Source organism: Myxine glutinosa, chromosome 14, assembly GCF_964187855.1.
Source record: "Myxine glutinosa chromosome 14, kmMyxGlut1.1, whole genome shotgun sequence".
Taxonomy (NCBI): domain Eukaryota; kingdom Metazoa; phylum Chordata; class Myxini; order Myxiniformes; family Myxinidae; genus Myxine; species Myxine glutinosa.
Genome location: NC_136274.1, coordinates 32,627,820 through 32,650,832, shown reverse-complemented (window position 1 = coordinate 32,650,832; position 23,013 = coordinate 32,627,820). Strand labels below are relative to the sequence as shown.

The window sequence follows — 23,013 nt, the reverse complement described above, 5'->3', positions numbered from 1 at the left end:
ATAAATCTGTGCATGAGAGAGATCAGTTTGCTTTGGAAGAATTCCCAGGAAGAATTGATGTCAGAGGCAGTGGAGATGGGAGACCAATCCAGACGATTGATGGCTGCTTGAAGACCGTCCCAGTCGGCCTGAGTGAAATGCCAGACTCGTCGACGCTGAGGAGGCTCTCTGAGAATGGCCAGAGAGATGTCCACTTTGACAAGCACATGATCAGAAGAACCGATTGGAGCAGAAGAAGAGCAGCAGACATTAGCAGGGAAGTTTGTCATAACCAAGTCTAGAAGAGAAGATACTCCATTGGCTGAGATCCGGGTCGGGAAATTGACAGATTGTGTCAATCCCAGTGAGTCACAGAAGTCCTTTGCTGAGGTGCCATGACTAGTGAGAGAGGAACCCACACCCAACCAGGTGGCATGATGACAGTTGAAGTCACCACATATGAGGAAGAGAGAGTTGGGATGAGTGGATAGAAGTTGGTCCATGTTGTCAGACATTGAAATGTAGATGGAGTCATCACTGTTTGGGGGACGGTACAGAACACATATGAACAAAAGGTGGGAGCGGAGAGGAAGCCGTAACCAGAGGTACTCCTGCGGGTGAGGAGGAAAGAGAGCAGTGCAAGGAGAGTGAGGAAGAGAGTTTTTGACAAAGATAGCCACCCCACCACCAGGCCGAGGCTCAGGTCTATCATACCGGAGGAGGGAGTAACCAGGAAGAGATATTAAGGAATCAGAGACATCTTGAAGGAGGAAAGTCTCTGTTAAGCAGATCAAGTCTGGATTGTCAGAAGCAACCTGTATGGAGAGATCAGTCAGGTTTGAGCGAAGGCCCCGGATGTTTGAGGTCCATACCGTTAATGAAGAGAGAGGGGGAGCATCGGGTACAGGACAGGGGAGGGGAGGAGTAGGGTAAGATGAAGGATGAGAGGGGGAGGTAGGGAGAGCAGTTGATAGTGTTTCAGATGTTGCAGAAGAGTTCCAAGAAAGGGAAGGATGAGGAGGATGAAAGGTTTGCTGGTGAAGGGATGCGGCACAGTGAGGGGTTGTTTGAGGGGGGGCAGAGGAAAGTAGAAGGTTTGGGGGGGTGGAGGTATGAGATAGAAGGGAGACGAAGTGGGGAGGAGGCAGCTTGGAGGAGGAGGGTGGAGGAGAGAGAATTGGAGAGGAATGGTATGGGGGGAGAATTGAATGGGAGGGATTGGGGGGGAGTTTTGAAGGGGAGGAGTGAGGGGGGAGTTTAGGAGGGGAGGGGCAAGGGGGGAGTTTTGGAGGGAAGGGGAAAGGGGGGAGATCAGGAGTGGAGGGGCAAGGGGGGGGATTAGGAGGGGAGGGGCAAAGGGGAAGTTTAGGAGGGGAAGGGCAAGGGGGGAGTTCAGGAGTGGAGGGGCAAGGGGGGAGTTTAAGAGTGGAGGGGCAAGGGGGAAGTTTCGGAGTGTAGGTGCAAGGGGGGGGATTTGGATGGGAGGGGCAAGAGGGGAGTTTAGAAAGTGGATGATTAATGAAAGACGAACATTGATAACAAATTGGGTTTGTTGTGATTTTCAAGTTAGCAATCCGGTTCAGGATGATGGAGGAGGGATGGAATGAATGTGAATTTAGACCATGTAGTGAGGGAGACGTATAAGATATTGAATTTCTTTTTTTTGAAGTGGAATGAGTTGGAGAGGAAATTGAGAAAAGCCTTTTAAATAGGAAGAAAAACAGCGTGTTGTAATATACCACTGAATAAAAAACAGAAGGGGAAAGGTTAAACATATTTAAAAATATTTAAACAGAACTATGAACAATCTTATGTGCACAAAAATACCAACGGGGGGAGAGCCGAGAGGGACCACCACGAGTCACGTGAACAGGGCAAACGGTGGATGGCAAGGAGATAATGGGGGTGGGGCGAACAGCACACCTGGACAGAAAATACAGGATGAGACAACAGTACACGTGGAGAAAATAAAATAAATGTTTTTGTTTTTTTTTTGTTTTTTTTTGGGGGGGGGGGGGGTGGGGAATTAGAACGTTGGACAGTATTATGTTCGGGGTAGAAGGGAAAAAACCAAGAGCCAAGCAAAACACAAATACAGGATGAGGATTGATGAGGAAATACAGGATTGACCTATGTGAAGCCAAACCTTATTTCTATTGCATTCCTGTATTTGCAGAAGGATGTCAAAGGTCTTAATGGAATTAAACCAACAGATGGACTAAAGTTGTGGACTTGAATGATTTCCACAACACTTAATTCCATTAATATCTACGGACATGGCGGGCAACAAGATGCTGGTGGTTTCGTAATTCTGCGCCGACCCGCAAGCCCCGGATGCTGGTTTGCAACTGACTCACTGGTTGAAAACTTTGGAGAACCAGTTCGCTGACCAGGACGCCGTGCCGACAGCTGCCGCGAAGCTAGCAGCGCTCCAGTCCAAAGTCGACTACAAGGTGTACAACAGTATTGCGCGATGTGCGACGTACGACCTCGCTGTTGCGGAGCTCAAGCGATTGTACATAAAGAAAAAGAGCGTGGTGTATGCTCGGCGTTTGACGTTATCACGACGCCAGCAACCAAACGAGCCGATGGATCACTATGCCCAGGAACTCCGGCAACTCATGCTAGACAGCACCTAGGAGCCACGGACTCACGAGCAGGTTCAAGATGACCTTCTCCTAGACGCTTTCGTCTTCGGAGTCTCCTCTCAGGACCTCAGGCTCAAGCTCTTGAAGAAGACCGACCTGACCTTCACGGCGGCTCTAGAACAAGGGAAAATATATACCGAAGCGCGGCTGCAGTCAAACGACTATGATCGCACGCGCCTCTTGGCGGGGACCTCGCTACACGCACGGCCGGAGAGCGCTACCGCCGATGAACCGGGAGCGGACCCGCTCGCGGAACTCCAGGTTGCCCCGGCGGAGGATCCGGGGATCCTGATGGCTGCCGCTATGGCCAGACCCAAGGCCTTACGCGGAGCCACATGCTACTTCTGTGGGGGTCAACGACATCACCGGTCAGTGTGTCCGGCTCGGGACGCAATATGCCATTTGTGCTCGCAAAAGGGGCACTATGCAAAAGTGTGCTGGAAAACCGCACGCGGTTCGTGGCCGCGCGCGACCTTGAATGGGCTAATTGCAGAGCCTATGGGCCGAGCACGGAACACGGCGCCTTACCCGGCTTTGATGGGCAGTGCCCCTCCTTGCGGGCCCCTGGTCGCCCAATCGACCTTGGCAAGAGACACCGAACAGCCACAACAGTCTCATCCTCAATCGGACACGGAACGTGCGTCCTTGACTAGACTCCGGGCAACGCGAGGGACTTTGGGGCCTCGCCAAACCCCGGCGGTACGTACACGCTACGTCTCTCAAGAGCGTACAGCGTCCTCTGGGGGCGACACGCGTTTGGTACAAACTACGGAGGCCCATACTCGTCAAACGGCGATTTTGAATGGCAAGACTACGGAGGCCCATACTCGTTAAACGGCGATTTTGAATGGCAAGACTACGGAGGCCCATACTCGTCAAACGGCGATTTTGAATGGCAAAACTGCGGAATGCATGGGAAGGCTCTCCGACAGCTTTAACGAATGTCCCATGAACAACGAATACTCCGGCAACGACCGCAACACTGCTGATTGCATGGGAACACTCCCTGACAACTTATACGAAACTCCACGGGCACCCTCTGACGCCCGGAAAACTGCGGCTGGCATAGGACCCACCCGCGAGGCGCGACCGACTCACTCGGGAGGTTCGGTCCCACTCCCAGCAGGCTCGTCCGGCCTGGCTCAAGCCGTTATTCCCCTCATGGTCGAGGGCCATTGTGTGCGTGCCTTGGTGGATACAGGGTCTACGGATAGTTTTATCGATCAGCGACTAGTGCACAGGCATGGTTGGCAGGTCTTGGGGACTACGAGACGGATCTTCATGGCTTCCCAGGGACTTCGGCTCAGCACGAAGGGGGAATGTCGATTGAAACTCGTGATAAAGGGACGGGTTTTCCCAGATGTACACCTCATGGTCTTACCTGCTTTATGTGCTGACATTCTGTTAGGACACGATTTCCTTTAGCGACATGGACGACTGGAAATGGAGTTTGGTGGGCCAGACACGCTTGCTGTTGGTGGGACGGACACGCTTGCTGTGTGTGCCCTAGCGAAAATGGAAATCCAGCCACTTTCGCTGTTCCCCAATTTAACCTCCGACTGTACACCTGTAGCGGTAAAATCACGGCGCTACTCTCGAGCAGACATGCAATTCATTGCGGGAGAGACAGCTCAGCTCTTGAAAGACGGCATCATAGAACCCAGCCGGTCGCCGTGGCGGGCCCAGGTCTTAGTGGTGCGAAGCGAAGCACACCGCAGACGCATGGTAATCAACTATTCCCAAACGATTAACCGTTTTACACAGCTGGATGCCTACCCCCTTCCGGGGATGGACGCGCTGGTGCGACAGGTGGCCCAATACTCGGTCTACAGCACTCTCGATCTCCGAAGTGCGTATCATCAGATCCCTATCTCTAGGGCAGATCGTATCTATACCGCTTTTGAGTCGGGCAACGGTTGTACCAGTTTACTCGATTGCCTTTTGGGGTGACGAACGGGGTCGCCTGTTTCCAGAGGGCCATGGATGACCTCATTGCGAGGGAGAACTTGACCTATGTTTTCGTCTATCTCGACAATCTTACGGTTTGTGGGTATGACCAAGGGCACCATGATGCTAATCTGAAGTGCTTCCTCGAGGTCGCGCAGAGGTATCGCTTAACCATGAACGAGGCTAAGTGTCAATACTCCCTACGCAAGATAGATCTTCTGGGGTACACCGCGACCCATGGCTCTGTCGCTCCGGATAAGGAGCGTCTGCGACCTCTGCTCGACATGGCCCCTCCCAGCGATCGGGCGTCCCTGAAGCGCACTCTCGGGCTATTTGCCCATTACTCTAAGTGGGTCCAAAATTTCTCCGCGAAACTTCGCCCCCTTGTGGCCTGCGACACATTCCCTCTGCGTCCGGCCGCTTTAGCGGCCTTTTGGGGGCCTTAAGGCCGACATCGCCGGTGCCGCTGTGGCGACGATCGACGAGAGCGGATCTTTCGTCCTAGAAAGTGATGCCTCGGATCATGCCATAGCGGCGACCCTCTCCCAAGGAGGGCGCCCGGTGGCTTTCTTTTCACGGACTCTTACCTCCGCTGAGCGGCGACATTCGTCTGTCGAAAAGGAAGCGTACGCGATCGTCGAGTCGATTCGGCGATGGCGCCCGTACTTACTCGGGCGGTGCTTCCAAATCATCACGGACCAACAAAGTGTTGCGTTCATGTACGACACCTTACACGCGCAGCGCATTAAGAATGAGAAAATCACTCGCTGGCGTATAGAGCTTGCCGACTTCTGCTACACTATCAAATACCGCCCGGGGAAGGATAACCAGGTCGCCGACGCCTTATCGAGACCGGTTACGTGCGCGGGTATCGTCACTTTGGAGGGCCTACGCGTTTTGCACGAAACTGCAGGGCATCCGGGCGTGACGCGTTTCGCTCATTTTGTGCGTAGTGGTAATCTGCCGTACTCGATTGACGATATCCGCCGTATCTGTCGAGACTGCGCTATATGCGCAGAAATCAAACCACGTTTCTATAACCCTCCCCTGGGGACACTGGTTAGGGCTACGAGGCAGTGGGAAAGATTGGCGATGGATTTCAAGGGCTCGTTGCCGGTGTCGAGTAACTCTCGCTATCTGCTCACTATCGTCGATGAGTACTCGCGATTTCCTTTTGCTAAAACGTGTGTGGATATGACGGCTGCCACGGTAATGCGATGCCTGCAAAATTTGTTCTCTATGTTTGGGTACCCGGCCTACGTGCATACAGATCGGGGTGCGGTCTTTTTGTCTCAGGAAGTGCGAGGCTACTTGCTCCAAAATAACGTCGCTTCTAGTTATACCACGCCGTACAGACCCAAAGCGAATGGGCAGATCGAACGCTTCAACGGGATTATATGGAGAGCCGTCGTGCTCAACCTCCGGACCCTCGGCCAGGGCCTCGATAAATGGGTTTGGTCGCTACCTGCGGCGCTGAACTCGATTAGGGCTCTCCTATGTACGGCCACCAACCAGACTCCCCACGAGAGACTTTTCCACCACCCGAGGAGCTTGGGGTGTATCCGGTCTTTACCCAGTTGGCTCGCTGAGCCCGGGCCGGCCTATCTCAAACGGGCGGTCCGCACGAGCAAGTACGACCCCTTAGTGGACAAAGTGCAGGTACTCCAGGCTAATTCCGAGCATGCACGTGTGATGACGGCAGATGGGCGTGAGTCCACTGTCTCCGTACGCCATCTTGCCCCATGCGGGGTCACCGACCCCTATAAGGAATCGGACGAGCCAATCTATGAGACTATGGACTCTTCCGACACTTCCGTCACTGAACGTCTGCCGACCCTCCCTTCGCCACAGCCACCCTTGCCTGAAGGCTTGGCGGTACCCCCTTCGTCACCTGACTCCGGCAGCTACTCCGACGCCGGGGTCTCTGGGTTACGTGATGCCGTACCCGGGGAATTTCGGACACGTGCTGGCAGGGAAATTCGCCGCCCGGACCGGTACGGTTGGGCCGACTGATACCATAATTCCACACCCTGTAAATGCTGACGCCTCGCTCGATTCTAGCCGCACGGCAGTGTAATTCTAACGGTGGGGAGAATGTCGTGAAATCGTATTAATGCTGAACCCAGGTGATGCTCGCTGCTCGCTGACACCGCTAGGGGGGCGCGGCTATAAGACCCGATGCGGCCGCTGCTCTAGGCGCCTTCTCCTGTGACATGTTACATTGACTAGTAGACTTGTTAACGGTACGTACCGCATAGAATATTACGCTTGCTTGCATTGAATGATATTGTGGATTGACCTATGTGAAGCCAAACCTTATTTCTATTGCATTCCTGTATTTGCAGAAGGATGTCAAAGGTCTTAATGGAATTAAACCAACAGATGGACTAAAGTTGTGGACTTGAATGATTTCCACAACAGACAGCATGTCTGGATTTTGCAAAAAGGCATGTGAAAGACAGAGCACGAGGCAAAATATTCTGTGGTCTGATGAGACAAAATTTTTCTCTTTGGCCTGAAAGCAAAGTGCTACATCTGGCAAAACTGAGCACTGCTCATCACCAATCTAACACCATCCCTAGCATGAAGCATTGTAGTGGCAGCATCATGCTATGGGGATGCTTTTCAGTGGCAGGGACTGGGAGAAGTAAATTCCTGGTGAAGTCAGTGATTATGAAGAGTCAACTATGATTACTTACTATATACATGCACAGAGAAGTAGGAAGGAAGATGTAAGACAGAGTGAAGGCAAGAAGGTAGAAAAAAAATTAATGAAGATCATATGAGAAGAGGGAATAATTGGAAATATAAAGAGGTTTGGAGGGAGTGGGAAGAATGGGGAAGGCAGATGAGGAGGGAAGGCAGTGGGGAGGATAACCTCAAAAAAATTTCTCCCTCTTCGCTAAAATAATATGCGGACAGTCCTGAAATCAATAGAGAATGGACCAGAAAGGTATTCAAAACAGGAGGTTGGTGAGAAATATTGAAATGGAGAGAAGGGCTCAATCACCCAAGATACACACCCTCGTTCTTGTCGATTTTGTTTATCATGCGGCGGAGTGGATCAATGTACTTTGACAACTGCCGCAACTTCTCCAAATATTGCTGTTCATCAGTCTGTGTACGGGCTGCAGGGCTCGCCACAGAGCCTGGATTCCCTAATGGTAAAAATGCCTCCATTACTCAGTTTTTCATCAAAATAAAAATAAATTCCCAGAACCACAAAGGATATGATGAATTAAATATATTCTAAAAATAACTTTACCAGGAGTGTTCAAAGGGCTTGGAGATTGCACACCAAGAGTTTGAGGTGTACGGATGGGCACGGGACTATGTGATGGCTGAGGGGATGGACTGGGCATGAATCCGGGTGAAGCAGCAGTGCTGGCAAGACAATAATAAATGTCAGTACATTGAGAATTCCAGGTGAAACACGCACTGAATTTTTTTTCCAACATCATTAAAAACACAAACGTAATCTCAGGATAAAATGTCAAACCGATCCGACCTGCTATCTCCCCAACCCCTTCACACATGGAACATCATGGGTCAAAGTTCAATTTCAATTTCAACAACAATGTATCCACCACCCCCCTACCACTCCCAATCCTCATTCCACCCTGCCCTACTTCCCAATGGAGGCCGCAACACAACTGTGGGTGGCAGGCGACGGCGGCACTGAAAAGCAATGGTGCGCTGCAGCGGTGAATAACAACGGCACACAGTTGGGGCAGCAATGAAAAACAATGGCACGTGTCAGCAACGGCAGCAGTAGACACCAATGACAGGCGGAGGTGGCAGGGAACGGTAACGGTATGTGGTGGTGGCAACGGTAAAGAAAATGGTCAACAATACGTGGTGACAGAAGTGAGTTACAAAAGCAGCGTCTTTGCTCTTGTTATTTTAAATTCATAACAATACTTTGACGCTATGGAAGAAAAATAAATCCTTTTCCACCCTCTTCCAAATATATTCTGCTGCTGTCTTCCCTTTACTCACTTAAACAAGAGGGCCACACCAACCCTTAAATCCTTCAAAGTCTAGCAGCTGTCAGGGGTTAGAAAATTGTACTCCTCAATTTCATTATTGCCAGAACCTTTGTGGACCTTCCTGTATTGCAAGGTTAGCACCCAAAAGCATGACAGCTTCAGACATCTCTTCTGCACCACATCTGTCGTTCTTTCCAGTCTGGAACATGAGATTCACCCATTAAAGAAAAATGCAATGCACCTACCTCAATAATGTCTGCCCATCATTGCTGTTCACATGTGACATGGGAACACCTGAGTGCATGAATTTGTTTACAGTGTAGATGCTATTATCCCCACATCAACCAGAGTCTGAGACAGCAAGCAGCCTATCCTGGTGTCAAGGAATATCACAGAAGACCAGACCACTTGCTACCCACAGTTTAGGGATGAATGGAGAATTTCACCAGGATTCCAGCGATATCTGAGCTACTCTTCATGAAAAACTACAGACTGATGTTCGTAGGTGGGTCACCAATCAAAAGTATAGTACAATTAAGAAACGGCACACTCATTCATACCAACACCCTGCCTGTAAAGCACAAACCTGACAGTTTATATTCGGGCAGAAAATCAAAACCAGACGAGAATAGACAGCTCCAAGGTATGTGTGCTAACTCTCCAAATGGGATGAGAGACCCCCCTGGCATGCATACATTATTGGTAGAGGGGCTGGGGGAGGGGGGAGGCCTAAATAATAAAACAAGCAGGTAACCCATGCATGACAACAGGTTGGCCATTTTGTTAGAGCCTAAGGTTGCATGCCACCGGCCACCCCATGCCAGATTTTGCGCCTTCCGCACTAGCAATTCTCGAGGCCAATCATTTCACTCTTGTGCCTAGAAAAAGCAAATAAAGGGTATTTTGTTGAGCATCAAAATCTCCTTCAGACTGAAAACAGCTTTCCGAGATATGCCTAAGTTATTGAAAGATCACAAGGCCTTTGTCTGCAGCTTAATGGAATAGGCTTCTCCAAAAATGGGCTGGGAATTTAACTACCCACCGAGCACTTTTGGTTGCCGTTGAAGCCAAGCCCCTGAAGATGATCAGCATCTCCCACAAAGAGGCCCAAGATCAGTCTACTCCTTCCACACCACAGACAGGGTGGCAGCATCATTATATTTTATCGTCCCCATGCCAGATAACTTTAACCCCTGGGACCATCAAAAAGCTGGATTAAGAACCTGGAAATATCCTAACATACGATCAGACAAAAGGTTGTACTTATGACTGCGAAATGAAGAATCGAAACCTGCAGACGACTTGATTCCATGTTACCCACTTTATGTTGCAACCCTGCTGGGAAGGGGCTGACTGCGGAGAGGGTATTGTCTGCGAGGGTGGAGGCGGCATGCTCTGGCCCTGGATTTGTGATGGGCTGGATATCATCAGTGGAGAATGGCTCACCTGCTGGTCAAAGCAAGTTGAACATGCACGTAAACCAAATCTACATTTAATTCTTCACAAAGTGCCCAATAAACTTCAGCTATCTAGCCATGGGTTGTCGACAAAAAAAAAAAAAAAATTGTACTTGCATAAAACAGATTTTGTAGTTACACATCTGGATAAATCCATCTCTGCAACTACAACACATTCTGTCTAGTGCCGTCTAACATTCATGAAAAAGTAACACTTCTTTGATGTGCATTTAGTCTTTACCTCGGACAGCAAGGCTGCAAAAACTATTAGCAATCAGCTAGCCAGTCTTCTAATAAATTATAATTTATAATATATAATTTAATTTATAATTTATTGATAATTATCAATAAGTCCCAAACATGGCCAATTGTGTTCGGCAAGAGTGGTTGAGCACAAGCTGTAGGTTTTAGAGTATAAAATGAATTGACACTTTCCCAAGTTGATGGAGGTGATAAGATTACAATGTTACACATATCACCAAAGATACCATTAGATCCCTGCATCTTCATTTCTAGTCTGCACTAGGCATTGCTGGAGTTAATCGAATCAGGCAATGAAGAGTTAAACATGAACAAAATAACGAATATATATATATATTTCAATGAGTGACAATGAGTAACCAAAGACCAAATAATGCAGGTGTAAAGCAGTCATGCCCATGGAAACAACAGAGCAAGGAAGTGAAAGCTTGCAATGCAGCCATGTGACAGGTGGGGTGGGGGAGCAAGGGGATGGAGGATGTGCAGACAACAGACAGAACGTCACCGAGATTTAAAGGACAGCTGACCCTCCATCCTATAAAATATTCCCAACCTTGCAATCTTTAAGAGAAAGTATTCATAGCTAACCTGCATCCACTCTATCAAATGATGCACACAAGGCTCAGGCCAAAAACTGGAGGATCATGGTAATCGGTGGGTTTCAAACGAAAAATCATCTCCGTTGCCCTTTTGTGATACCGCAAAAGTTATCACTACAGACAGGGATTACAAAATGTTGCACAGGTAGCACACTTTCTTTTGAGAGCAGTCAGTTTTATTCCCGACATGACTATACATTGTCCTATTGGCGCTTGTTTGGCAAGGCGTTGCATCACAATGTGTGCCGTCCTTCGGATGGACATGAAGCTGGATATACCATCTGCTCATATATATTGGCAGACATTGAAGATTCCATGGTGTATTTCATGAAGAGTAGGCAAGTTATCATTGGCACCACGACGAAATAACATATTCCTGGCATGAAACTGGGGGTAACACGTAGTCTGGTGTTCCTGGAGACCTGTTGACACCAGGTTACAATGTTACTTTCTTCAAGTGTGGTTGCTTTGCGGACAGCAGCTCCTTCACAATAACCAAATTATAGCACTCGGACGTTAATGTGTCACATGTGAATGACATTTTTGTTATATGTAGGGCAAACAGAACATAACTCGTTGCTATTGCCATTGTGGAAAATATTCATTTTTATAAAATTGCAGATTATACACATGGAATTATTTGATGTTTACTTACAACTGCCTTCATCGCTTACAGACCATGGCCATAATATATTCAGCTTTTTAAAACTCCTTCAATCCAAACCTTTGAACATCACCATGAATATTTTTCTACACAAGGATCGAGGCTAAACAAGGGCAGCGGGTTTACAAACCACCAAAAGTATTGGGAGAGGGTGGGGGGTGGGGGGGAAGGTAGCGGGGTGGACATGCATAAGGAGGAAAAGATCATGGAGGTTCAGACCATGGAGGTGCAATGATGCACACACCAAGTTACATACAAGTTTGATTTTGAAAGGTACTGATGGAACCACATTTGAAAGACTAAAGTGAAGAAGATGAGGCAACAGACATGGGGAGACTATTTCCGAGATTGCAGAAAAAGGAAGAAATTGATTGCAGGTGGATAACCAGTCTGGACTTTTGGAGGTTGAGCAGGTGAGAATTTATAGACATAGAGGAATGCATGTAACGTATATGTGGCATGGGGAGGGCAGAGGTAGAAAAGGGCAAGAATAGCGAGGCCTGATATAGGCTTATATTAAATAGAGATCCCACCAAGTTGCTGCCTGTGAGAGAGTGACAATCTTTCTGAATCCACCTCCTGGGTTGAGATACAATGGTGCGGAAGGCTTTCTTTTTGACCACCTTAAGAAGAGCAAGGTGGGAAGCAAGAGCAACAGCCCAGAGTTGGGGAGCCACATTCCATGCAGCTCTGCACGAAAGCCTTCTATATGATGCTGAGTTTCATGTGGCTTAGGAATGCCTTATCAGGAGGAAGAATACCCCGACGGCAACTCGTCTTTGATGCTAGTTTGATGATTATAATCCTCCCATGAAAGTTTATGGCATATAGTGAGGACAAGGAGATCTAGTGACTGCACCACTTGCAGTGGCTGTCCAGAGAAGTGGATTGGATCGTTTGATTTGACGATCTTGTGAAGAAACAGTGAAAGAGAAAGATGCAGCCTTAAGGAATCCCAGGCTAAAGGGAAGGATGACCGGAAAGGACATCATCAAGAGCCACCCGATGTGTCCACTCATCAAGGAAAAGGTAACCACCTGAACAGTGGGGCCCTGAATACTAAATGAAGACAAACTTAGAAATCAAGGTTGGACACCAGACAGTCAAAGGCTCGAGAGATATTCATGGCAATCATCCTCTGTCATGTCAGAAGCAGGAACATATATGCAGGGAGAAATAACAAAGTTGCAAACTAAATTGGTTGCCAGAGATTATGAAGTTAAAGAGATCGCACTTGAGGCTGGCTTGATGGACTCCATTTATTTTGCTTATAAAGGGGAGAAGGCTGATAGATCTGAAATCGAAGGGATCCGCTTTGCAATCTTTCTTAAAGAGACTAGTGGTATCACAACTTTACAAAAATGAGGAAATTATCTATCCAAAATGTGATGGCACAACAGGATTGAAGAACATTTCCCACACTTATTACTTCCTTCACATTTTCCTTCCATTCATGGTCCCGAAATTTATGATTAAATATGTCCGCAACCAAATGCCTGACTCGGAAAGTGTTATGAACTACAACGGCACACTTTGAGGTCGCAACGTTGACCGATATACCTCCGCCCACATTAGTACACCATTATACATACTAGTACCAAGTTTATTTAAATCCGTTGATCTGAAAAAGCTGAATGCCTCAACTCTGTGTTTGCCTCTAAATCTTGTGTCCCAAACCCATCCCTCTCTGTACCCACCATACCCAGTCGTACCCAGCTGCTCCTGGACTCTGTGTCCTTTCCTCCTGACAAGGTGGAAAAGTTTCTGTCAACCCTCGACTCTGATTCTGCAACTGGTCCTGACGGCATCAGCCCACGGGTCCTAAAATCATGTTCTTCTGCTCTTTCACTCCCTCTTTCTGTTCTCTTCACCCTCTCTTTTGCTCAAGGTCATCTGCCATCTGCTTGGAAATCAGCCAACATCACCGCTTTGCACAAAAAAGGTGCAAAAACAGATCCTAGCAACTACAGACCAATCAGCCTTCTCCCATTTATCAGCAAAGTCATGGAATCCATCATTGCTTCAGATATGAAATCTTTCCTCTTCTCCAATGTGTTACGAATTCATGTGAATTACTATTCAGGTCTTTGCTTATCAATGTGTAGTCGATTAAAGGTTGTTGTGATTAAAGGGTCAGGAGCCCTTCTGGGGAAAAGGAGACCGGAAACGGAAGGAGAAAGACACGAGGTCCTGGGGAAGCGAGGATCTTCTTTTTCCTCGCCGAGCTCCGAGGCGAGGGTATCGATATTGAGCAGCGTCTGACGCTGCGTTGGAAAACCCGTCTGGCGAAAGGAATTACCCCTTGACACATCAAGTTGCCGTGGGTTCGTACACGGAACCAAGCGTCCTACACAGTTCGCCTCACCGTCTACAAGGACGCGTACGGGTCGCACCTTGGGCCTCGCGCGCTGGACAAGCCACGCGTTGCTTTGCCCACTTTGCTTGGCAAGGAGGTGTGCGCTGCAACCGTTGTTCCCGGTACGTGACGTGCACGTTTGGGAGCACGTCAGCCAGGGGTTCGTTCAACCGCCCGTGTGCGGAGAAGCCGACCTTCATCTTGGTCAGGAGGGGCCCAGAGACATTGTGAGGGACAGAGACCAAAGGGGTCGTGAGTACCCAAGGGGTCGGGAGTGGGGAAAGGGGACACACATATATAAGATGGCCATCTTAATAATATTGGTGATTGATTGTTGATTGTTGATGGTTGTTGATGGTTGTTGATGGTTGATTGCTCGGGGAAAATATTATTGATTGTTCCGGATCCTTGGTGTGGGGTGTCTTATTGATTGGAATTCATATTGATTGCGTTACAAAAGCGCATAAATAATATATCTTTCTGGCGGAGTTCCTCTCACGGTCCGGGGGTCACCGAGACCAGGTAGTCACCGGGAGGACCACGTAACAGAATTGGGGGCCCGTCCGGGATCTAAAATTGTATAAAATAATAAAAGATTATTTTTATTAATAAAAATGTATTAATTAAGTATTAATTGGTAAATTTTTGGGGAAATTGTGGGTAAAGTCTTGGGTGAAGGTTAACAGGTGTTAACGATAGGCACCATGGCGTTTGTGGCACAGAACTTTGCGATAACCCCGAGTGAGGCACAGTTCCGAGCGTTACTAAAGTCGGACCTCTTGAAATTGGCCAAACATTTTAACTTGGAGGTCCGAACTAATTTGAGGAAGGCAGAGTTGCAGACCACGGTGATACAGTCTATGGTGGGATTAGGAACATGGGACGAGTTAGCCTGGGAGTGGCTACCCGAAGAACCAGAAGACGTTGAGCTCCGGAAACTGGAGTTGCAATTACGGAGCCTGGAACGGATCAAAGAAGAAGAAAGGAAAGCAGAAAAGGAAAGAGCAGAAGAAGAAAGGAAAGCAGAAGAGAGGAGAGAAGAGAAACAAGAAGAGGAAAGGAGAGTGGAACGAGAACTCCAGGAAAGGTTAAAAGAAGAGGAAAGGAAAGCAGAAGAGAGGAGAGAAGAGAAACAAGCAGAGGAAAGGAGATTGGAACGAGAACTCCAGGAAAGGTTAAAAGAAGAGGAAAGGAAAGCAGAAGAGAGGAGAGAAGAGAAACAAGCAGAGGAAAGGAGAGTGGAACGAGAACTCCAGGAAAGGTTAGAAGGGAGAAAAGCAGAGGAGAGGAGAGCTGCCAGGGAACTCGAAGCAGAGGAGAGAAAAGCCGAAAGGGAGTTGAAGGAACGGGATCTGGCGCTTCAGCAAGAGATTAAATTCAAGGACCTGGATGTAATGAGAGAACGGGGAGAGGTACCACCCTTGCTGACGGGGTCGACACCTAGCCAGAACACCTGGGAGGTGGGCAGACATGTGAGGCTGGCTCCACCCTTCAGTGAAAAGGAAGTCACTCAATTTTTTCCACACTTTGAGAAAGTGGCTCGACAGTTAAACTGGCCGGAGGAGGCCTGGACCATACTAGTGCAAAGTGTGCTGGTGGGTAAAGCTCAAGAGATTTATTCGGCGCTACCAATGGACCAATGTGCAGATTATGAGGTATTGAAGAAGCACATCCTCAAAGCCTATGAGTTGGTTCCGGAAGCTTACCGGCAAAAATTCAGGAATGCCAGGAAGAGGGAGAGTGAGACCCATGTGGAGTTTGCTAGAGTGAAAGAAAATATGTTTGATCGGTGGTGTGAGTCAAAAGGAGTCGGGAACGACTTCGAAGCATTGCGTGACCTGATGCTGGTGGAGGAATTTCAACAGTGTGTCCACGAGGACATCAAAGTGTACCTGCATAAAAGAAAGTACCGAAGTTGTGGGACGCAGCCACCATGGCAGATGATTATGCCTTAACACACCGGATAGGGGTCCACGAACCTAACTCCCCGCCTAGATCTCCGAAGGGGAGGTGTGGAACAGCAGGTGCGGAGAACGACAATACATGGCGGCGGCCGCGAGATGAATATGGGGACAACGCTGATACCCGAACTGTTCGAAATCAGGGGACTACGGGCCCAAGACAAACTTATTTTTCGGGGGGCCAAGGCGGCAGACCACGAGTTTTTCCTCCGGGCCTACTTGCGCTTTTTGCAAGAAACCTGGACACTTGATGTCCAGTTGTTACCTCATGAAAAGGGAAAACCCAGAGCGGAGTCCGACTATTACCACTCCGAATGCGATGGCAAGCGTAAGAAATCGCCCACAGAAGAGTTACCAACCATTTATTTATGAGGGGTTGGTCTCACTCAAGGGAGACTTGACTAACCCAAGACCGGTTAGGGTTTTGAGGGACACAGGAGCCCATCAATCCTTAATGCTTGAAGGCATTTTGCCATTGTCAAAGAGTACCGCAACTGGTGATAGTGTTCGGTTACAAGAGATCGGTGGCTGTGTTCGTGCCCCACTTCATGTCATCCATTTGGAATCCGATTTGGTGTCAGGACCGGTCACCGTCGGTTTACAAGCCACGCTTCCTGTAGAGGGAATATCTGTGATTATCGGGAATGATTTAGCCGGGGGGCAAATTTATGGTAACCCGAGGGGGGATAAAGAGCCCCGCAGGGGAAATAACACCACCCCAGCTCAGAAGGGCGACAAAAGTTCCAAGTTATTTGTAGGGGGACTGAACTTCAACACAGAGGAAGAAGTTCTGACCTCTGTCTTCAACAGATATGGGCCGCTGGTGGAAGTGCGGGTGGTAAAAGACAGGGAAACGCAACGGTCAAGAGGGTTCGGCTTTGTCACGTTTGCAAGCACAAGAGACGGCAGGGAGGGAGAGAAGAATTGGAATGGTAAGGATGTGGAAGGTCGGACCATAACAGTAGGGAAGGCATTTCGTAGGCGTCAAGAGGTCAACAGAAGAGGACCACTTGGCGGTAGTTTTGGTGTTGGCAGCAGCCGATATTACTATGGAGGCTCCCAGAGTTATGGCATCTCCCGAAAGAATGAATGTCAGAGCACTACCGGGGAGGGAGACCGCCAGTCAGGTAACGGCTGGGACAAGGGGTCCCACCGTAACTGTTAGGAGTCTGGAGAAGTTGAAGCACTATATACGGTGGAGCCGCCGAGCCGGGGCTCCTACACGGACTAACCGTGAACGCCACGTTCTTAAAGGCGTCCATGTAATGAACTTTCCTCCCCGGACTAACCGTGAACTCCACATTCCTTAAGGCGTCCATGTAGGGAATACTCAGCTGGGCCTCCCGAAAAAGTGCTATCGAGAGGTTTAACTTTGGGGCTTTGTTCACCACCTCTTAACCGTCATTCAAGAGAAACTAGAAGGGTTGACGCTTGGTCCAGAGGGAATTAATCTAGGGGATTGGGTGAAATATTGTTGCTTTATTTTTAAGTGATGACTGTGCCCGGGGGGAACTGATGATTTGGGGGGGGGGTGAGTTATCTGGTTTGTTTATCCAAGTTGGCCGGCAAAGAAAGTTTTCGCTAGGTTCAAACTTTCTTTCTTGAAGGGGGGGAGTGTTACGAATTCATGTGAATTACTATTCAGGTCTTTGCTTATCAATGTGTAGTCGATTAAAGGTTGTTGTGATTAAAGGGTCAGGAGCCCTTCTGGGGAAAAGGAGACCGGAAACGGAAGGAGAAAGACACGAGGTCCTGGGGAAGCGAGGACCTTCTTCTTCCTCGCCGAGCTCCGAGGCGAGGGTATCGATATTGAGCAGCGTCTGATGCTGCGTTGGAAAACCTGTCTGGCGAAAGGAATTACCCCTTGACACATCAAGTTGCCGTGGGTTCGTACACGGAACCAAGCGTCCTACACAGTTCGCCTCACCGTCTACAAGGACGCGTACGGGTCGCACCTTGGGCCTCGCGCGCTGGACAAGCCGCGCGTTGCTTTGCCCGCTTTGCTTGGCAAGGAGGTGTGCGCTGCAACCGTTGTTCCCGGTACGTGACGTGCACGTTTGGGAGCACGTCAGCCAGGGGTTCGTTCAACCGCCCGTGTGCGGAGAAGCCGACCTTCATCTTGGTCAGGAGGGGCCCAGAGACATTGTGAGGGACAGAGACCAAAGGGGTCGTGAGTACCCAAGGGGTCGGGAGTGGGGAAAGGGGACACACATATATAAGATGGCCATCTTAATAATATTGGTGATTGATTGTTGATTGTTGATGGTTGTTGATGGTTGTTGATGGTTGATTGCTCGGGGAAAATATTATTGATTGTTCCGGATCCTTGGTGTGGGGTGTCTTATTGATTGGAATTCATATTGATTGCGTTACGAAAGCGCATAAATAATATATCTTTCTGGCGGAGTTCCTCTCACGGTCCGGGGGTCAGCGAGACCAGGTAGTCACCGGGAGGACCACGTAACAAATGGCTTGATCTCTGATCATCAATTTGGTTTCAGACCTGGTCACTCTACTCTGGACATGCTGCTTCTGCTTTCTCAACAATGGATGGAGGTCCTCAACGCCAAACAGGAAATTAGAGCTGTCTCCCTTGACATTTCACGTGCCTTCGATACGGTCTGGCACCCTGCTCTGCTCACCAAACTCTCCTCCTTTGGTATCCATGGAAATCTCCACGCATGGCTGGCGGACTTCCTCTCTGGTCGTAGTCAACGTGTGGCCCTGAATGGGTTTCTCTCATCTCCTCTTCCTGTTCAGGCTAGAGTTCCCCAAGGTAGTGTTCTGGGCCCTGTGCTTTTTCTGGTCTTCATCAATGATCTCCCTGACTCTCTTGAAAATCCTCTCTATCTCTTTGCTGACGACTCTACTCTGTCGCTCCATTCCTCATCCCTCAGATCGGCAGTCTGCAGCCTCCTCACTCTCTGCAGACCTGGACAAAATCACAGACTGGGCAAACAAATGGAACATGTCTTTCAATCCTGATAAATCTCACACTCTTACGATGTCTCTCCAAAAAGACCGACTGGACAACCCTCCCATCCACTTTCTGAATAATCCTCTCCAAGAAGTTCTGTCACTCAAGCTTTTGGGTCTCACTATTTGCCATGATCTTTCCTGGGAAATCCACATTTCAAATCTGGCCTCCAAAGCCAGTCACCGACTGGGCATCCTCCGTCGTGCGAAGTCCTTCCTTGGCACACCTGCGATCCTCACCACATACAAGGCTTTCATCCGCAGCTCTATGGAATACTGCTCTCCCCTCTGGTCTGGTGCTCCTGCCTCACACCTAGCTCGTCTTCACGCTGTTGAAACCAAAGCGTTCAGAATCATTGGAATCTCCCGCGATGAGCTAACTCCAAGGGCCTTTCACTCACTCACCGCAGGCAGGTTGGTTGGTGGTCTTTCCGTCTTCTACCGACTCCTCTCTGGCCTTGCCCCCCCAGCTCTCTCTCGGCTCTGTCCCCCAAATATTCCTACAGGTCGCACAAGATCTGCCTGCAACCCTCTTATGGTTAAACGGCCAAAATCAAGACTTTCTGTTCACCTTCACTCCTTTTTTCTCCCGCCTCTGGAACAAACTCCCTCACTCTCTTCAATCCCACTCCACCCTCCAGGTCTTTAAAACAGCTGTTCACCACCATCTCTTATCCTCCCCCATCCAAAACCTTGATCTTTTCTACCCCCGCTAATTTCGGTCCCCTTGTGTTTTATACCACCCCCCCCCATCCCCCTTCCCATGCCTCCTCCCCCCAAGCCCTCTCCCTCCCACACTTCTCCCTGCTCTCAAATGTTGTGGTTGTGTGCTTCCCCTTCTCTCCCCATCTTGTCTTCCGCTCCCTCTTTTTGTATATTTTGTTTGTCTGGTTGATTTGTTTGTGAAATAAATGTTAGCTCTTCCACGAGCCTCGATTCAGTATTTAAAAAAAAATAAAAAAAATCTGTTCTCAAGTATCACATTTTTTTTCCTGACATGACCACTGACGTTAAAATCGAATCAGTTCATCTTTGCATCACACACACACAACACAACATGCATTTTAAGGCCATTTTCCCTGCGAGAGCGGGGTTTAGCCATCTTTGCATCACAATAAGTACTTATTCCAAGTTTGGTCAAAATCACATCACTGGTTCGCAAATTAGCACAGTAACAGAATGTTTACCTAATGGGGCCTCTGATCTTTGACCTCTTGACCCCAAAATCAAATCAGTTCATCTTTGCATCATAATACATACTTGGACCAACTTAGGTCAAAATCTCAAAGCTGGTTCACAAGTTATCGCGGTACGAAGATTTTTTTTACCGAACAGGACCTCTGACCTTTGACCTCATAATCGAATTGGTTCATCTTTACATCATTGTACATATTTGATCCAATTTTGATGAAAATCCCTTCAGCCATTCTCAAGTTATCACGGTAATGAAAACCTATCACGGATGGACGGACAACCTGAAAACATAATTCCTCCGGCGACTTCGTCGGCAGAGGCATAAATAATCTCTAGAAAAGAGCTTTACGATGCAAAACAAAAGTTTCAAGTAACGTGCTGTCAACAAAAGGTGCGATGTGAGGAGTTACTTGGAGACTACCTGAACCACAGGGTGTCCAAGCGATGTAGAGGTGGGGGGGGTAGTAAGCCCGATGGATACTTGGGGTGAAGGTGTGGACACAGGCACATTGCCACCCTGCACTCTCGGTAGCCGGATTTGCCGAGGCATGTTGGCCAACATCATCTTTTGGGGGCATCAGACGACAGGATGGGTACGTAGCAAGATGGCAAATTGGCAACAAACCAAAAATGTAGCAATGCAAATGAGGACAAAGTTGCAGGCAAACGTGCATGGGAAAAACAAATCGGAATACAGAAATAGGAGGATTGCTGATAAAAGCATGGCATATGAAATGGATGGAAATGGTGATTAATTACGTTACTTAGAGGTCAAAATTATTCAACGAACCCCTCCAAACATTCTACCTGCAAGATAACTGTGGAGTATTGGAAAATCATAGCACACCAGATGAAACAATACCCATCATAAAATACTCTCTCCTGCAAGCAAAGACAACGAAACCTGAGATCACATTAATCAATAAAAAGTAAATAATAAGGACACCCTTAGGGACTGCAGTGCAGCAGGTACACTTTCTGACCATAGTAGGTGCAGCCCACCTGGTGAGATTGCTGGTGTGCCATATGGTTGCGCATCTGCTGTGAGAGAAAGGCAAGAAAGGAACGTTACTTTTCACAAAACTCGAACACAGTTTCCCCACAAACCACAGTTATACTTTGTAAACCTCATCCTATCTAGACTCACAATAGATAGCATGGTGAAAAAAAAGTTAAATAACAACCTTCCCAACATCCTGTTATTTAATAGCACACACAACCATTCTAATTTAGCCTACACAAGGAATTTTGATATAAAAGATACACAAGGAATTTTGGCACAGGAGGAGGCCATTTGGCCCATCATCCTTGTTATATAGAAATAATAATTTTAAAAAACTATATATATATATATATATCCAATGACATGATGCTGACGTCATGTGCATAGATTATACCAACACATCACCGCCAAGCTAGGAGGCATCCGTGTGGTACTCAAGTCTTTGCAGACTGAGATTAAAGCTCCATGGTCACAAATAGACAAAGGCAGAGATGTCGATCTAGATTTCGCCCTTATTTTGGGCTCATCAGGACAACATACTGCAAATTGTCTATTTGTGACCAACCTATGGCGCTAAGAATATATATATACTAGCAGAAGTACCCGGCATTGCCGGCGGGGGGGGAGGAGGAGGAGGGGGAAGAGGAGGAGGGGAGGGGAACGGGGGAGAGGGGGGGAGGGGGGAGGGGAGGAGGGGGTAGGGGGAGGAGGAGGGGAGGGGGAAGAGGAAGGGAGGGGGAACAGGGGGAGGGGGAGGGGGGAAGGGGGGGGAGGGGGAGGGGGAAGGGGGGAGGAGGGGGGAGGGGGAGGGGAGGAGGGGGAGGGAAGGGGGGAGGGAGGGTGTGGGGGTGCCCGGGGGAAGAAGGGCCCCTCCCCCCTCCCCCCCTCCCCCGTTCCCCTCCCCTCCTCCTCCCCCTTAACACCAGGGGGGTTGACTCAGCCTGTCATCCTACCGAGGTCGGCAAATTGAGTACCAGTTCACTGGTAATTCCCTGTGTGCCGCAAGAGGCACCTAACAGGGTTGGCGGCACGAACCCGGAAGTCGGAACCCATTTTCGTCAAATAAATGTAGCATGTATGTTTCACTCTCTATCACATGCCGTTGGTCCCATGTCAATCGGATGAAGTTGAAAAATTAACATTACGAAGTTTCTCTGGGACGTACTGATTCCGAATAATGAAGTTGAAAAATTAACGTTCCGAAATACGCTAACAGAAGCGCTGGCGCTGCGAAGCGCTAGAGGGAGCGCTGCGCTCCCTCCCTTCGATTCCCTCCCTCTTCTGCTAGCGCTTCTGCGCTAATACGCTAATTTTAAAACCCGAAGTTTTTTTAAATTTAAGGTGTGCTGTAGTTGCTCTGGACGTACTGATTCCGAATATGAAGTTGAAAAATTAACGTTCCGAAATACGCTGATGTCATAATTTTAAAACGCGACGTTTTTTTTTTTTTTTTTTAGTTGAGATTTTATTCGAATTTGAATCCCATTAAATTTCAACTGTTGGAAACAATAATTATTTCAATTTCCAGCAGTTGAAATAATTTTTGTTTCCAACAGTTGAAATTTAATGGAATTCGAATTCGAATAAAATCTCAACTACTGTTTATTCGTTCTTGGCGCGAAAAAATGGGCGCCATTTTGTCATTTTGTGCGAGTTTACGTCACTCCCACGCTGAAAACATTTGTTTTCCTTAAAAATATTTAAAATAAATACAATAGTACATAAATTAACAATAAAAGAAGCTAAAAACAATTTAAAATACAATAAAAAGCACATTAAAAATATATAAATATGTACGTACAGTATACTGTACGTACGCGCAACCGCGGGATCGGAAAGGGGCAATAGCGCCGCCACAAACTACACCATGGAATTGCAGCTGGCGCGGTTTTTTAAACCATTGATATTAAAATACAGAGTAGCCTATAACCACCAGGATTTTATGCTGATTCCGAATCTGTGTCTAAAACATTTCTCCG

At 48.2% G+C, this 23,013-nt stretch overlaps 1 protein-coding gene across 12 annotated transcripts in view; it reads right to left on the bottom strand.

The window, feature by feature from the left end:
* The window catches only part of MED15 (mediator complex subunit 15), a 112,219-nt gene that overhangs the window by 23,520 nt on the left and 65,686 nt on the right, over positions 1-23,013 (bottom strand). For 6 of the 12 annotated variants that reach the window (XM_078768201.1, XM_078768206.1, XM_078768205.1 and 3 more), the window contains 5 exons: positions 21,034-21,072; positions 20,453-20,596; positions 9,885-10,012; positions 7,840-7,958; positions 7,598-7,732 (listed from right to left, as the gene is read on the bottom strand). In XM_078768201.1, the coding sequence (XP_078624327.1) occupies positions 7,598-7,732; positions 7,840-7,958; positions 9,885-10,012; positions 20,453-20,596; positions 21,034-21,072 (565 nt within the window). The remainder of the gene's footprint in view (positions 1-7,597; positions 7,733-7,839; positions 7,959-9,884; positions 10,013-20,452; positions 20,597-21,033; positions 21,073-23,013) is intronic. The other 6 variants (XM_078768202.1, XM_078768208.1, XM_078768213.1 and 3 more) reach the window with 3 other exon arrangements.